The sequence below is a fragment of the Notechis scutatus genome, chromosome 3 (assembly GCF_049901735.1).
Source record: "Notechis scutatus isolate UNSWTSFEM ecotype Mainland chromosome 3, rNotScu1.2, whole genome shotgun sequence".
In the NCBI taxonomy this organism is placed as follows: domain Eukaryota; kingdom Metazoa; phylum Chordata; class Lepidosauria; order Squamata; family Elapidae; genus Notechis; species Notechis scutatus.
The window spans coordinates 144,607,615-144,625,592 of record NC_142011.1 but is presented as its reverse complement, the minus strand read 5'-3'; the positions used below and the strand labels follow the sequence as shown (position 1 = coordinate 144,625,592).

At 35.4% G+C, this 17,978-nt stretch overlaps 2 protein-coding genes across 2 annotated transcripts in view; one reads left to right on the top strand and one right to left on the bottom strand.

The window, feature by feature from the left end:
- JARID2 (jumonji and AT-rich interaction domain containing 2) overlaps nt 1-2,064 on the top strand; it is a 228,448-nt gene extending 226,384 nt beyond the window's left edge. The window contains exon 18 of the mRNA XM_026670006.2: nt 187-2,064. Within this exon, the coding sequence (XP_026525791.1) occupies nt 187-363 (177 nt within the window). The 3' untranslated portion in view covers nt 364-2,064. The remainder of the gene's footprint in view (nt 1-186) is intronic.
- Nucleotides 2,065-3,462: 1,398 nt separating this feature from the next.
- DTNBP1 (dystrobrevin binding protein 1) overlaps nt 3,463-17,978 on the bottom strand; it is a 39,378-nt gene continuing 24,862 nt past the window's right edge. The window contains exons 8-10 of the mRNA XM_026670007.2: nt 8,979-9,134; nt 6,648-6,791; nt 3,463-3,888 (exon numbers count right to left, since the gene is read on the bottom strand). Of these exons, the coding sequence (XP_026525792.2) occupies nt 3,659-3,888; nt 6,648-6,791; nt 8,979-9,134 (530 nt within the window). The 3' untranslated portion in view covers nt 3,463-3,658. The remainder of the gene's footprint in view (nt 3,889-6,647; nt 6,792-8,978; nt 9,135-17,978) is intronic.

Here is a 17,978-nt window from a genome sequence, read left to right as displayed (position 1 = left end):
TCTATGTGATACAAAGAGACTAGCAGTAGTAATAATCGCTTCAGATTACAGCCAGTCAATTAAGAAAAGCCTTGGTCGCTTTATCTTGGCTCCCGTTTATCATATTATTGCCAGGGTATTTGGAATAGGAAGTTGGTTGTTATAAAAAATGTGTTTTCTTTTTTTTTTTTTTTTTCTTTCAACTAGGAACAAATCATCAGCTTAGTCAATCAAATTTGTGGCAAAGTATCTGGCAAGAATGGCACCATTGAGATCTGTATCAGCAAGCCTACACCAAAACGAGGGCCTCGCAAGAGAGCAACCCTTGATGTGCCATCATCAAGACTTTCATCCTCCAGTTCATCCAAAAGTGCTTCAAGTTAATCATGAAGATGCCAACACTCTCTCTCATTTTGGTCAATTTTATATATATTTTTTGTAATTATATCATAGTTTGGAGTATTGCTGTAGATTACAAGCTGTCTTTGCACTAGCTCTACAGAAGATTTTCTTCTGGTTTTAGAGAACTAATTTTGATTTAGCATTAAACTGTTGAATTTTATTTTTATTTTTATTTTATACTTAGGATAGTTTGATTCAGCAGGATTTTTTTAACTGCTGTACACACACATTTTTTGATAGCAGCAAGGGAACCGATAATTTGTTTTTGTCCCGCTGCCTGAAAACAAAAAAAGGCCTTTTTCCACCTAATTGTGACAAGGCTTTTAAATAACCCCCCTTTCTTTTATTTTTCTGGGTAGGTTGAAGTTTGGTGCGTTTTATAATTTGTTCTCCAATCATGTCAGCAGATTTTTTTTTCTACAGCGAAAAAAAAAGGGATAGGAGGCAAAACTTGAAAGAAATTGCTATACTTTTGGCTTGTATTCTGTAACAGGCAGGAAAAGTTTTGTACCTTTTTAAATTGGAGAATTTAACACTTTTATTTGAGAGGTTATGGCAGCTGAAGATGGACTTAGTTTTCTAATCATAGGCAAATGGGAGATTTGGAGAAAATGTTCTCTGTTACCAGCACTTCACTATGCATCTGTTCGAGGAGGAAATGAAAGAGAAAAAAAAAAAGACTGCCTGCTTTGCGGAGGCATGCAAGCGAAAACTGTGCCTGATTTCATTAGGAAATCCATTCTGGGTTGTTGTGGTTTTTTTGGTGCTGTTGTCTACTTTATCAAAAACCCTTCAATAGCATCCTTGAAAAATGATTGAAGCCATGCTTCTTGTCATAGACGTGCAATCTTAACATTCCATTCTCATTCCACTGCTGTTTTTACCCTGTCACAGTCAGCATTAATTTTGTTTTGTTGTATGATCACATTTAGAGCCACTAGCACGTTTGCATACTTCTTTTGAATGTGAAAATGCATTTGCTCCCATCTTGTCTATTTTTTTTTTCCTTTCACGTGTAACAAAAAAAAGTATCATAACTTTTGTACATAAGCCTGTAAATTGTTTTAAATACTTGAGCCTTTTCTTGGGAGGGTGGGGAAGGGTGGCAAAGAGACAAGATGAAGAAAAGCCTTACGTTTCACTTTCTTCGTCGGATGGATTGGATGCTTACAGGGTTTTTCTTGTAACATTTATAAGTGCTGCTTACATCACTGAACAACAACAAAAATAATAATGGAGTAGTTGTTGCCCTTTTCTGGTTGTGTGTACAGTATGTGTGGAATAAAAAAGGGAAAATGTTTTCACAAACTCTTGTTTCATAATTGAATTCAACAAAACCGTAGAGCTACCCATATTGCACTGAGCTTGCCAGTGGTGAGTGACTGTCAGGAAAGTCTTATAAAATACATATTGTTGGTTGTTGCAGAAGACTGAATTGTTTTGGAATATTTAACAATAACACAAGAGTCGAGTGTTTCCAATGTGGTTGTCCGGTTTTTATGGCCTTGCTGTGTATTTTTTCCTTCTTGACAGTAAACTTCTGACTATGGCTTACAGTTTGACATTTAATTTATTAGCGCTGCTCTGCTCTTTCCTTGTAAGGAAAGACTTCATGTTTATTGCCAGATTTTGTTTACTTTTCAGGTTTGTAATACAAGGTTTAATAAAAATACACTTTTTGGACACTTTGTCTTTCTTCTGAAAGCAGTAGAGATCATATGGTTTAAAACTAGCTGTCTTACTTAGAACTGTTATCATGGGCTTAGAAAAGATGTAGTTTATGGAATAATACTTCAAGTTATTTGCAAAGCTATATTACTGCAACAAAAGTGAAATAAATGTTTCACCTAATCTGAAGTCCAAACAGAGGGGTTTTGAAGAACTACAGCACTGAATTATCTTTCCCTCTCACATTCCATTGAGACAGAATAATTCAATAGTACATAGGCTTTGTGAGCAAGCTAAATCAATATTTTCTAAAATATTAGAAAAGGTAAAAAATAAAGCCGCCAATTGTTAGTATATTTGTCCTCGCAGAACAAAACCTTAGACATAATATCAAATTAGAACATCTGTCCTTCAAATATTTACAGAAGGGGGAAAGTAGAACCTGTGATCCTCACAATATCACTACAGCTACCAATATGGTGAATAATACTGAAGCCCAGCTAAAAGGATGAAAAATAACTAATAGTGAAATATATTTCTTAAAGGGATGAAAGATAACAAATAGTGCTTAAAGTACCATACTAGAAGCCAGGAAATTGTGAGTTCTAATCCTGCCTTAGGCCTAAAAACTGAATGGGTGACTTTAGGTCAGTCAATTTCTCTCAGCCCACCTCACCTCACAGGATTGTTGTTGTGGGGAAAACTGGAGAAAGGAGTATTAGATATGTTCACCACCTTATGTATAAAAATAGTACAAGGTGGAATAATTTTTTTAAAATGTATAAAATTAAATATCTAATATAGAGGTTGCCCGTCTGTATTAGTAAAGGCCACTCTTTGAGAAATAGTAGTGTGGTTTTCTTAAAACATGTTTTTAATCTCATGCTTAGCATGTATCTTATTTTCACATCCCACTGTGAATCCCTGGGACATGTTGATGACAAATAATGTAAATTACAGGGATATAATCTTAGTTGGGGGCCAGATTAAATCCAAAGGTCACCCACCCTTTCTTTTATAAAATCCAAGCATTGCTTTTTGCCCATTGCTGATCTCTTCAATTGAGGCAATTGCATGAAAGCCAAAAAAAAAAAAAGTTGTTCAATTTTTGGTTCAACTCTACACAAAGAGTAGCAAGTACTCTATACACATCCAGTTTTATCTTTTTTTATAGGGATACAGCATTTACCTAATTCTTTAATGTAAATACCCATTCAATCTCTCTTGTTCCAAATAACTAGCCTATTCTCCATTGCAAGATAAACTGCCTTTTTTATATTCAGTCTTTTAGGAAGAAAAATATACTAACTCACCACGAAGGCATAAAATTATCTCCGTATTATAGTTCTACTGAAGATTGTAAAATAAATCTATTCACAATTTGTCCTTTTTATTAAGCATCAACATGGAAGGTAAATTGTTCCAAAGGCAAGAGTTTATTGCTTAATGGATGTGCTGTCAGAATGCTTTTAATATAAAAACACATATTTTCCGTGACTGTATACAGTTATCTCTCTGCAGATAAAACATGACAAGCTCTGCCGATTATTTCTTTCCTCATTCACTCCAGTCTTAATTCCTATAGGGCACTGTGATAAGCCTCAATCTGTCAATCACTTTCATTGCTGGCATCTGGGGGGCTCTTCGTTTCTGTATTCACAAGGGCAGTGTCCACTTGCACATCTTCCTCATCTGACTGGACCACGGGTGCTTCTCCTTCACAGGCATCTTGGCTAGTAGAATCTGTCCCGGATGCTTCTGAAGAGAACTTCTCGCCCAGCTCTGACCGAGTGGGAACCTGAAAACTGATTTCATTTTGATGGGTGCTAGAGTCTGACCCTTCAAAAACAAAAAGATTTTTTTTTAAAAAAAAAAAAGATGCAATTAAATAGCTGGTTATTATATAATGAATATTTGTCATAGGATCTAAACTAGCTCTTCTTTTTGTCAGGACAATTTATAAAGCAAGCTATACTATATGATTTCATATAAATGATTGAACTGCTGCATTGTTTCTCAGGATGTGTTAAAGATTAAAATACAGGCATGCTTTATAATCTCTGCCTTTGTAAAGTAGGCCAGAACAATCAATTTTAAATAAAGACCGCTAGAGCAACTGCAGATTAAAATTAAGTGCTCCAAAATGAAAAGTGGCTTGCTTGTGAAAAGTGATCTGGATAGCCTTCCTTCTCTGATTTTGGAAAAGTAGAGCATACAGCTTACACCACAAAAATGGATTTCCCACCACTAATCTACCTCTTTTTTCTGATCTCAGTTATTATCTTAAATAAGTAATTAGACTACAAATAAATGCAAGAGAATGCCAGAAAGCAGACATTATAAGGTACAGCCAGGGCTAACTTTCCCATCTTTCCCACTGACACCCACCCACTCTGATCTAGCTTTATTTAACAAAGCTGCTTATCCAGATTTTCAGAACAGACTTTTCGAAAGGGGGAAAACATTTTGCCTGCACTTTCTGCGTGCTTTTTAAAATTAAAATTAACCATATAAGGTTCATAATTGCCTTATCAGTGAGAGAGGTGGCATACAACTTTAATAAATAACGTTGAGATACTTTAGCATATATATTCTGATATCCGTGGGGGGGAGAGAGAATCCCAAGACCAATAGAGATCTACTACTGAAATTTCTCCTTTGTTCTTTGAACCAAGACAAGTTTTGAATCTTGCACAGGGCAATATTTAGGGCACTCCCAACTCAATAATAGCTCTTTTGGTAGGGGTCCTATCCTCTGTGAATATCAGGCATAACTGGCATGCTCTCACTAAACTCTCAATAGTTTCTGATACAGCAGATCCCTGAAAAGGAACCTTGAACAGCAAATGGGCCATGCAGATGGGTTGGCTCGATTCTTGGTCATCACTACTTGAACTTGAGTTACAGGTACTCGAATTACATCTGTTCATGTTATGTGCTTTGCAAGAATACAGATAAAAATATGTAACTGGTACAATATTCTTTTTTTTAATGTAGGAAAAGTAAACGGCAAAAGAATGGGAGTAAAGATTATAGTACTTTCCATTAACTAATTATCTCTTTTCCAAATTGTAGTTCATATTTTTAAAAAATAAATGGTCATACTGTATATTATGGAAGGTTATTTTTGCTAGTGAACCAACTAAAGAATCTTTCTTCAAATATTTTTAAAATGATGAAAAGATAAGGAAGAAAGGACAGACATAAAATGGGGGTTTTCATAAAAGGAGGCCTCTGGCCAAATTTTTAATGTGATTCTCCTAGAGAGCAATTGGACGGCTTCTATTGGTGTCCATTAGGCCCATATTTATTTTTGAAAAAAACTGGAACAATCTAATTTCTTGAAAGAAATGTCCCAGTTCTCTACATGTGTGCCAAAAGCATCCTTGTCTCAGGAGTCTGAACTCCACCAAGTGGAATTTGATTAGTGATCTTCACTTTTTAGTTATAGCTATTTTTTATTTTGCCTTGTGGTTCCCTTAACAATCTTTGATAAATACTGAGGCTTACACAGACTTTGGATTTGCAGGGAAAGAAAATGTCTTTGAGATCTCAGTATACATTAGCATCCTTCAGCAACTCCTTAAACCAACCTAATTATTTTGCAGAACTGTGCTGTATCTATAAGGAGAATGCGAAAAGATGCTGCTGCTTCAGATAGTGGCTAACAAATACTGTGAGAGAGCCCTGGCACTCTGAAGCACATCCAGAGCTTTGTAATACAAATATGGCCTTTCCTCAGGGCTCTTTTTATCAATGCAAAGTGAACAAGGAAGAGAGATTCTGAAACAGCATTTGGGTATAGAAATGCAAAATGATTTTAAATGTAGTTTCCAGTAGCCATCTTGCTATCTTGGAATTGCCTAGATATCAGAGAGCCTTCTTCTGAACATATTATGATAGACTATTATCCATCTTGCTGCAAAAGCAGTTTCCTAAGGTTTGTTATTAACTGAAATGTTCATGTGTATCAGCTGCAGTTATATATCTTACTATATTATGATATGCAAAGCAAACTTATTTAAACCTTTTAAGCCAAATTACGCAACTCATCCAAAGAACTTTTATGTCTCCCTTCTGCTATCAGACAGGTACTCAAATTATTACATACCATGAATCCAAATTCTGTAGGAGGTAGGAGGATGTGATCAAACAGCTGGCTTTTTGTAATATCTCACATAAAATAAAAGTGCATTTGGTTGCGTGTGATTCTGACCTTGTTATAATTGCTCTGTTAATACTGTCTTCATTTGTACTTAGCTTATTTTAATACTTCTAATCTCCACTAGCATTCAATTGAATCAAGGGCTCTGGATTTTATAGCTCCATCATTTCCTACAATCTAACATGTTGCCAGCAGAAAACTAAAACTTTGTAAGTATAATGGGTGTTCTCTGGTAGCATAAATTAGACCTCCCCCCCAAGAGAGCCTCTTCTAAGCCAACACAGCAATATGATATCAAGTAGCCTTGCATTTAGTACATTCTTTGATTACAACAAGAAAAAAATATATCTTGATTTAAAATTAATCTATCCCACCAGAAAGACTCAATTAGCTCTACTGTGTTTATTCATTTAAGACAATGAGAAACAACTACCGATCATAGCAGATGGCAAAGAACTATCCTCTACTCCAGAATTAAGGAAGACATCTAAGGCTTCTTGATCAGACATATCAACAAGGTCCATTTGTTCTAATGTGTCCACATTCACTTCCATGGAAGACATGCTCCCTATTGGCTCTGAAATTTAAAATAAATAAATAAATAAATCAGCAAATTTTACTCATATTTAGGAATTCATAGTTGTAAAATTTAATGTTTACCCCCATTTTCTTCTCTGCACCTGAAAGGATGAATCGGGGCTTATGAGTTTCAGAAAAATAGTTTGGAGTAACAGATGACTTGAAATCCAATATAAAGAATTGAGATAGTTTCTTAGAAGTTTCTGAGTCAAATAAAATGTAATTATAATTGAAGGAATACAGGGTGATTTATATTCAGTAATGGATAGGTTCTATGTTTTGCAGAATGTTCCCTCTCTTCCCTTAACATTTAGTTATTTATTTATTTTGTCAAGTGATTACAGGTATAAGTATATACAGTACATAGTTATGAGTACATGAAATGGATACATATAAGAAAAATAAAAAGAAACAACAGGACAGGGACATTAGGCACGTTGGTGCGCTTATACACGCCCCCTACAGACCTCTTAGGAAAGGAGTGAGGTCAATAGTAGACATGTTGATGCACTCCTCCTGTTTTAGAAGTATAATCAAGGATCCAGATTTCTAGAAAACCATCACTCTCAGGATTAGACATTCCAGGAAACAACAGATTATTCCACCAAGGTCTGCACATTCCTGGTCCCATTTTCCACTAATCAACCCATTTTAATTCCAGAAGTTTCAAGTATAACATGCAACAAAGTTGCTGGAGCATCATCCAACACGGTGAAGGGGCCAAAGCAATTACCCTAGGACAGTGGTGGCTAACCTTTTTGGGCTCCTGTGCCAAAAATTGTGCACGTGCTTGCACACTCATGCTTGCGTGCCAGCACCCAGAAGGCAATGTGCGCCCCCCTACACCCCCTACACATGCATGCAGAATCCACTGCCCCCTTACCTGCACTGCATCTCACAGCTGATTTTTGGCCTCCCAGAGGTTTGAAGAAGGCTTCTGCAGGCTTTTGCATGCTGAAAACTAGCCCTGTTTCGTCACTTCCGGTATTTTCAGAAAAACAGGAAGTGATGAAACGGGGCTAGTTTTCGGCCTGCAAAGCCTGCAGAAGCCTTCCTCAAGCCTCTGGGAGGCAGAAAAAGGCCTCAAACCGGCCAAAAATCAGCTGTGAGGCACGCACATGCTCAGTGAGGTAAGTTTGCCTGCAGCTCACGTGCCGGCACAAATGGCTCTGCGTGCCACAGATTTGCCATCACGGCCCTAGGAGAAAGAAAAAAAACAGTATGGTCTGGTATAGAAAGAAAAGGGAATATGGATTGGTATAAGATTAAGTCTTGGATTAGGACCAAATTGACTTTAGGACAGAAGTAAACATCCTTCAAGGTAGGATATTAATTCTTAAGGAAAGACACAGAATTATATATGCTGTTAAAAAGACAGAAATTATTTGTCTCTTGCATGATCCAATGAAGTAGAACAAAGCAAAGCTCAGGCCAGATAAAAGAATATTTTTATACAGCGTTTCATTAAATAATGCAACTAATCAATACAGGAAACAACAATGCCCACAGCTTCCGTAAAAAGGTAGTGTAATGCAAATGTCAATGTCTTCTTCCAGCAGTTATTTGGAGATATCAATCACAATAATAGTTATATGAGGAACTCAAGTAAGAACCCTATTTGTTTACATCCTGCTAACGGTCTCTCCCATTAGGGAGAAGTAGAATTCTTCTTTATTTACTTGTTTCCTTTGGGGTAGAGCCGATTTCTGATTAACCTTTTCTCTTGATGAGAAGCAAGATACAAGTCACAGTTCAGCAAGTTTCAGCTGTACTTTCTGCCATCTAGCTCACTAATTTGCAAGAAAATAGTTAAATAGGAGACGTAAGCTGTAACTTCTCTGTTTACAGTTTGAAGCAATGCAATGCACATTAATTCTTGCATCTATTCCCAGATGAGCAACTGTCACAATGGCCACTCTAGTCTTGCAATTAGAGCGAAGGTGTACAACAGAATACACTGTTTTGTATTCTGATTATACTTAAAATTAACTAATCTCATTTCTTAAAAAGGAGTACCCTTGAGCACATCACTCATTCTAACCTTTTTGAGTATAAGATTATAGTATGGAAGACATAAAGAGTATAAAATCCAATGGAATGTTGGAACAGCTCAGTGAGTCTGCTTTGTGATTTAGCTGAAAAGACATTTCCCTGGAGATTTAAAATGAAAAATTGCAATACTTGCCCCGTCTTTCAGCTATCTGCAGGTAGCCTGTGGTGAGGTACTGTTCCATGTCCTGCTGGAAAGCTTCTTCAAAGAATTTCTGCCGCTCCTTTAGCTTCATTTCCTGGGTATGCTCCATGTCCAGCACTTTCTGAACATGCTCAGTATCAAGTTCAGCTGAAACAGGGAAATAAATGAAATATTGTTACTTCGGCACTTAAAGAAGTATTTTATACGCAACTGTATCTTAGTAAACTCATGAAATTAAAATCAAAAGTACTGTAAAGCAAATAATTATATCTCAGGTTTTGAAATTTATTAATTACTCAAAAACTTATTTCAGTGCTAGCTAGCAAAATAATTCAATATCAAATATGTCAGTGTCAGGGTTTTTAATATGGAATTGCACAGTACATCATGGTAGTTAAGTCTCTTCCTGCATTCTTTGCAATGATTTATTTTCCTCAAACTGAAATGTATGTATTAAATTGATTCTCCCCCTCTACAGTCGTCTTCTCAAAATGTAAACCTTCAAAAAAAACAAAAAAAAACAAATGCCAGCAATAGCCACTTTCGTGATATAAAGCCATCAGCAATATCTCTTATAATCTTTGGACAAAGTAGAAAATCCTAAAATAGCTCTTAAAAATTCGCTTGCTCCACTGTGAATGAGAGCCTTTCTCAGCCAAGGATATTAGCATTTAGGTTATAGTTTGTGTGTTTTGCTTTCCTTCCATTTGCTTCTGTATTTTTCTACTTACACAAAAAGCCCAAAAGCAAATGCTAAACCTATTTTATGGAGAGCTGCAATTCTTTCTTTTTTTAAGACTTATCCCTAAAACTATAATAATATCTGGTCCCTTCCTTTATCAACAGTGAAATAAGAGAGGAGGGAGTTTATGTAACCTCTCTGCAATTCCTAAACCTCTCAATGAATCTTGCGCATTAAATCTTTAAAGTATCATTGGTTGGAAGGAAAAGTCTTTATTAAATGGCCAGAAAAAAAGGGGAAGGACAATCTTTCCCCTTTTGGACCTACTTCCTTAATTGAAGTTGCATATAATTTTAATGGACTTGTGAAACAAGAGCTTTAACATAGATCTAACCTATAATAGTTACAATTCTACTCTCAACTAAAATATACTGTAAAAATATTTAATCTCACAAGAAAAAAGTAAAATATAAAACTGATACCCTTGAAATGGTTTTTCAGCAAAACTCTCATGAATAATAGCATGAGATAATCCTGAATAGGATTCACACCTCATACGGCGGGAATGTCTGTATAAATGGGGTACAATATCCTCCCCTCAGTGTGACACTGGGATCCCACATCAAACTGTAGATCACATCGTGAGCAGAGGACATATACCAGTCCAGTATCTGATCTTTTTTAATATAAATGATGCTGCACTTCAGTGCTTAGATGGCCTAGATGTTAGTATTTAAACATAGATCTTTTTAACATATTTTATTGTGCTCTACTATTTTAGATGAAATGTTTATATTGCTAATCCATATATGATATGCCATACACTAAATAAATACAGCACAGCAACAATTCCTATGAAAGTATCAACAACTTTTTAATTCATGTCCTACACAGCTACTGTATTTACCTATAAAGTTACTGTCAAAATATTTTTTTCAGAGATAATAAGAACAATACTGAAGTAAACACCTAGGGATGTTAAGATCCCAAGCGGAAAATGTGCAAGAACAGCAGAAGGAAACACGGTATTTCAGATAGATTACAGGAAAGATTAGAAGCAAAAATCTTTTTACTTAATTTAACATATAACTGCCAGAAACAAAACATTACTAAAATATACTTGTAAGTATGAACATAAAAGGCATCTAGTGCTTTATACGCATTTTTTTTTTAGTTTGACAGTATCTAAGCAAGCCTTTTACACTATTAGATACAGTGCAGTTAAGAGCAAGATTATCAGAGACAATTCCATGATTTCTGTTGCTGTTCCAACAGTAGTGAATACTGTATACGTAACTCGGGATTGAACTGTGGAGTTCTTGGTGCTTTCTGAGTTTGGTTGTTTGCTTGCAGAATTTATTTACCCAACAAGATAACATCATTAGTGCTAGCAAGTGTGGAGTTTTATATGCAATAGCTTGCCCTACCAGTACTGATGGAGGTATGGTTTTCTTCTCGGTAGTTTCTTGATTAGGAAATAGATTACTGCTTGACTGCCTGGTATTAATCCTTGCTAATATGAATGTTGGCTGCCAGAAAGGATGTATTCTGGTCCTTTATTGTCTCTTTTAAAGGACACTACACATTATGTAAATGTGCCTTACCTCTTTGTTTATTGGTGGCTGATCTGCTGGAATTGCCTAGTTTACAGGAATTCCGTAGCTTTTTAAAATTTAGCTTCATCTAGGATGTTCACAATTTCCCAGTTGAAACTATGGTCCATGTTGGTGAGATTAAGAAGTGTTCATTGCGTCCTCCGATTGCTAGTTGGTGTTCATGGATGTGCCTGTCTGTCCTATATAGTGGCTGTTTCAGTCCTATCTTGTGGATGACTCCTGTTCTTTGTTTTGTTTTGTGTTTTCCTTTATTTTGTTTTGGGCTCCTGAGTCTTTTGGTTTACCTAAGACACTTTGAAAGACTTTATTTGTTTTGTGTCCTATAGTGATGGGTGATGTTATATGGTTATAATAGTCTGTTGTGTCCGAGTTGTTCATATCTTTGCTAGTGTTAACCTTTTCATAACTTATGTTAGCTGTTTTATAGTGGTCTGCATGGTCAGCATGGACAATTTTGATAAACTTGCATGAGTATCCATTTTGCTGGAAGAAAGTGTATAGGTGATCTGTCTCCTTTTTCTGGTGTTTTAGGTTGCTGCAGTACATTTGTACTTGCCTGAATGTTAATATTTATTCAGACAAGTGTAAATATACTATATTTTTTTCAAAATGTTTATTTTTATTCAGTATTCAATCTGAATGTTAATAAATACTATCAAGGAGAAAACCACACCTCCACCAATATTGGCAGGAGAGACCAGGTCGTTCAACTTAACCTCCTGAAAAAGTCTGTTCCAGCACATTATGACAGAATGTGCACCTGGAAAAGAAGGGGGTAGGGGGAACCTCCACTGTGGCTTTCCAGGGAGGAAGAAACATATTCCAGAGAGAGGCCCCAAAATAAGACCTTGTGCAGTCCTGAACTGGATGGGGGAGGGAGGAAAAGAATACAATTCTTTATTGGCTAAGTGTGATTGGACACACAAGGAATTTGTCTTCGGTGCATAAGCTCTTGGTGTACATAAAAGATATAAGTATAAATCATGATCATAGTCATCAGGTTCATAGTAATCGCTCCCTAGAATCTCCCAGAGTGTATCTATTAGGTTAGATAGTCTGGTGAGATTCTGTCTGTTAGGTACAAGCAAATAAAAAATTGGGCTCAATTGAATTTCACCGTATTGTTTTTGGGCTTAGGCATGACACAGATGTTCTTATCCTATATCTTCAGCAGACACACATGTTCATAAAGTTCCTCTGCTATTTTTATGTCTTTCTTTAGTATACATTTAATTTTCATAATGCAATTTGGTTGGTTTCCTATTCTGTAAGTTTTGTTGTGTTAAAAAAAATTTTTTTTGGCATCCAGCTTTTGAACTAGATATGCCTACTAAAATTAGAAACACGGATATCAATGCCAACCTATTTTGCCTTGCATTTCATTGTGTATATAAAATATACAAGGACAGCTGCTTCTCAGCAGTAGTATGCACATTTTATTACTCAGTTATGTTTACAGTTCTTCCATCAGTCTGCCAGGTCTATGCAGTCATTCTATCTCTACTTAATTAGAATATTGTGATCAATGATATTTTCCATATATTTTATCATATATATCCTGCACCTGTATCGTGACAGCATTCATTTTTATAGCAATTAACTAAGCAGAAATCAGAATTTGTAATATCTACTGAATTTCAATCTAGATTTCAAATACCAAATCTGACAAGTTTCAAAGCAATCGAGTATCAAGGAATGGCTATAATTCTATGTATTATATTCTAACATATTTGGTTTTGGATTGCACCTTTACTGATTTTTATTATTTATCTTTAATATTGTGGCTTAAGACTTCTTGAGGGGAATCTGCTCTCTGAAAAGTGTCATAGAAAACTCTTCTGCAGCATTAAATGTAAGAAATGGTGCAATACATAATAAAGGAAATATACTAAATTAAAGGAAAATGTTAAGAAGGAATATAAAGGTCAAAACCAAAGCCATAGTAACACAAGACTAAACTCATTAAATAAGGACTTTGTTCCAAATTTCATGTTTAGAAATGCATTTTAAATTAATAATTAGAAAGAATTTCAATTATAGTATAAAATACAAGTTATACAAAATATAAACATGGATGTAGACAAAGAACCTGGCTATTGTCCAAAGGCTTTCCTTGAGTTAAAGCAATGTATCCTGCGCTACATTGCCTCTTTTCAGAGAACATCTGGATCCATGACAATGAAATTTAGCTTTCTTTAAGAAACACTTGGCATAACTGGTAGACAGTTCCTAGACTTTCTCTCGTAAAAGCAGCAGCAGCTTGCAAAATAATGAGCCAACCCTGCATTTCAAAGATTTACCATAACGTAACATATTCTACTAGCAACTAAACAGTAGCAATCAGTTCTATCAAAGAAGTGCAAATGTTTTTTTAATCAATACAAACATGCCTTGCAATCTTGTTGAAATGCGATTTCTCCACAGTCTATCTAGGAAGACAATCTGCCTGTTTAGAGTAGTAATTAACGTCAGCTCAAGATGTCAGCCTGTACTTTCCAAGTTCACAATGATAAGGCATTTTTTCCCCTTCAATAACATTTCTCAGCTGCATGTTTTGGAGAAAAGAATATCCTCCAAAGAAGATAAAAAATAAGGACTCGCAAAAAAGTAAATTAAACTTTTATAAATGGAAGAGAGGAAATTTTGGAGACATGATCTATACCACTTTCCCTCAATTCTCCTTTAATCTATATAGATGTACTTCAATACATAATATGAATTCTGGGTTCTACTCAAGTATCTATACAAAGTTCAACTGCAATATTCAACACAAAGGCAACCAAGCTTTCAGTTACTGGATTTTTGTTTTTGTTTTGCCTATAGCTGTCCTATAACAAAAGCAATCAAGGAATAAAAATAACACTATTTACAAAACTCTTCTGTGTTGTACTTCAGTTTAAGACAATGGAGAAATCAGTACAAATAATTTACGCTGGGCCATGCAAAATGAAGTTTAGAAGACATTTATTCCATTAAGATGATTAGAATTTATTACTGAAAATCCTTGCTTCCATTACAAATTGTCTGCAATTACAGACTCTTAAAACAGTATCAAAGTTGACAAGACAGGATTAATCCACTATAGCAGGGGTCCCCAACCACCGGTCCGCGGACCGGTACCGGTCCGCGGAACAACTACCAGGCCGCTGGTTGCTGGGCGCCGCCATCTTTTTTTGACGAAAAAGTGCTTCCGGTGAGGTCACCGGAAGCACTTTTTCATCAAAAAAAGATGGCGGCACCCACCTGATGCTGGTACCGGGCCGCGGCGCCCAGCTGATGCCGGTACCGGGCCGCGGCATAAAAAAGGTTGGGGATCACTGCACTATAGCATGGTTGTCAGCTTTTTGGCTTGCCTGGGAAGAATTAAGTGAAGAGGGAACTGTCTTGGGTTACATATAAAATATAATACAGTTAATGTATGTCAATTATCTTTATGTCTTTATATTTTTTAATATCATGTGGGGCTGCACTACTTGATGTCCAGGGTCTCATGCAGCCCATGAGTCTTAGATACAAAGCCAGCTGGGTGACCTTGGGTCAATTGTTTTCTCTTAATCCTATAAAGAGGGCAAGGGCAAACTATTTCTGAAAACATTACCAAGAAAACTGCAGGCACCAGGAGTCAACATTGACTTGAAGGCACAAAATATTAACAATGTCACATTAGAAAAGTCTTGTATCTATGCATTACATTTGTTAGCCATACACAAAATATTGCATACAGGTGAATACATAGAATTCTGTGCAAATGAACAAACAGGCTTGTGCATTTTATTATTCCTCTTAATTCTGTAGAGAAACCGAGTAATCCATTAGTGAAGGGAAACCAAGTTTAGAAATGGAGCTTTCTGTCCTTCTCTGCCAATCCCCAAGAGCATAAGATGTATTTATTTGATCTATGTACAAGGCCAAAATAGTATGTAGAAAAACAAATACATTTTCTAGAGATTTCAGAATTGTTGCTATTTCTAGAATTAATGGTGGCTTTACAGTAACCAGTTTCTGTTTTAAATCTTAGAAATCTTAAGAGACAATCCCAAGTCAGCTGACAAATATGTTGCCTTATTTACCAAAAATGTCAAGCAAGCAAAAAGTGGGTTGCTTGGGAGTTACATATGAATCAATTCAGCTAGTGCAAAGATATTCCAAAAAATTAAGTTAATACCTCATAAGTCAAGCAAAGAAGCTTGTAATTATAGGATGACAACCAAAAAAGCTGATTATCCCAGTAGGCAACCAGTTAAAAGGACCTTTTATACTTAATTCCCATTCTGGCCTTCTGGAAGAGAATTAAGAACTGGTTCTGTCACCTAGCATAGGGATTCAATAGTGACATGCAACCCTGGGTTATTGTTGTTTTTTAGCTTAACTTTGTTTTTTTTAACTTTGTATACTGTATTTTGTATAGACTTTACGTTTTTTTATTTGTAAATCAGGTCAGATAATGAGATGGGTGGTATATAAATTTGATTACTAAATAAACAATAAAATAAAATAATCATACTACTTTGGAAGATTCATATATAAGCCGTGGTGGCACAGTAGTTAGAACACAGCAGTGTTGCAAGCAAACTCTGCCCACATTCTGAAGTTTGATCCTGACCAGCTCAAGGTTGATTCAGCCTTCCATCCTTCTTAGTTCGGTAAAATGAGAATCCAGATTGTTGGGGGCAATATACTGACATTTGTAAACCTCTCAGAAAGTGGTGTTAAGCACTATGGAGTGATATATAAGTCTAAATGCTATTGCTATTGCTATATAAGTAGGTAATTTAAAACAATTAAAAGTGAATGTGAGTATTCTCAACTGAGCTCACAAGTAAGGTTAGTGCTTCCTTGGAAGGGGTTTTAGCATCTCTTTATCTGTTAACCACACAATCAAAAGGAGATTTTGATTACAGTAAATAGTACGATGCCTGTACTATCAGTAAAGTAGAGGACACTATCCTTTATATATTCCACTGTTCCATTTAAAATGGGATCAGGGCCACATTATTGATGGTAAGTGAAGTCAATTGATCAACCTCGAAAAATTGAACTGCTGTATTTGCTCTGCTGTCACTGAAACCTAGAAAGAAACTTACAGTAAGTTCTTAGCAGTAGCTTTGGTTTTATCTTGCTGTAACTTTTTTACATTTTTATTTTTGCTATTTGTATTATTTTACCTTACAATATTACTATTGTACTGTTTTTATTATATTTCATAGTATATTATTTACTACAATCTGTGGTTACAGCAATGAATTTACTTACTAATTTACCTTTGAGAGAAAACATCTAGTTTATAATGTAGCAGGAGATAATTAAACATATTTTTAGCCATGGAATATAATTTCTTTAAAACAACTATATTCATAGTTAAGAGATTCCATAGATGTGGAATATGACAATTTACAGTACTATGGTTTTTCCTTTAATCTGGAATTATCAGTTTTTCTGCATTTATAAGTAGAAGCACTGACTAATTCTGATATTACATTTAATACTACAATAATGTTTTACTTTTTTTTAGTCATTCTCAAATCCCACTGGCATGACAGAACAGTGTTAAAAGGTAGCAAAAAGGAAGAAGAATATTACATTTTCCTGTTACAAAATCAGTTCTGTATATATAAATGTTCCAATTTTTTGATTAAGTTGATATTTTTATAAAATTTCTGCTTAATAAAAATAGTAGCAGTTTTATTTTTCATAAAACTAGGTGTAGTAGAAAATAGTAAAATATTATGTCAAGAAAGAAATACAGTAACTTACTACAGCCCACTTAAAGATCACAACTAACATATGGTTCAGCTGCTAATTTAAATTGCATTAAACACTTTCTGGAAAACACAAAGACGTTTGATAGCCCAGAAGCAGTCTAATGAATTCTTACAATGAAAGGCTCTCGCAAGCGTTCAAGAATACCTTGGCTTGATTATTCAACTTACTAGGTGCATCTTTTCCAGCCTTTCAGGGAGGAAGGATTGAGGGTACAGGATGACACCAAGCCAAGTATACAAAAAGCACTATAATTCAGTTCCAGTTATTAAAACCACAGAATATAGTAACTTTTCCTGTCAAACCTCAATGGAGAAAACTCCTGAGAATACCACAGACAGCCAAGAAAACAAATAAATGGATCATCAAACAAAGCAAAGTTCTCATTCAAAGCATAAATGACCAAGCTCAAATTTGGATACATTATGTAAAACCCTAGCTTTCTGGAGAAAACTGTAATGCTGAGAAAGGCAGAAGTAAAAAAAATAAAGATGAGAACCAGCAGCAAAATGGATGGATTCAATTACAGAGGTGATGGGAGCACCATTGGAAGGTCTAAGGAAACAAGTGACAGAAAAACTACCACGGAGGTGATCCACCTGTGTGTTTGCCCAGGGTCAACACTGTCATAATGGCTCTTAATCAATCCTTTGAAATTTATACATATTCCACAAGCTTCTCCCTCCCCCCTCAAGATATCTTAAAATCTCTTTTAGATTTATGGTATCGTCTTTAAATTTAACTGCAATTTTGACATTTTTAAAAAATTAAAATTGCTATTACGGCATATTGTAATCGTTCCTTTCCACTATACCTTATAACAATCCCTCCTCTTTGTTGTTTTTCAAGCTTCTTCTAAGATGGTTTGATCCAGAATAGAATTTAACTTGGGTCCAAAAGGAAACAAATTATAAACTGAATGTATCAATGCAA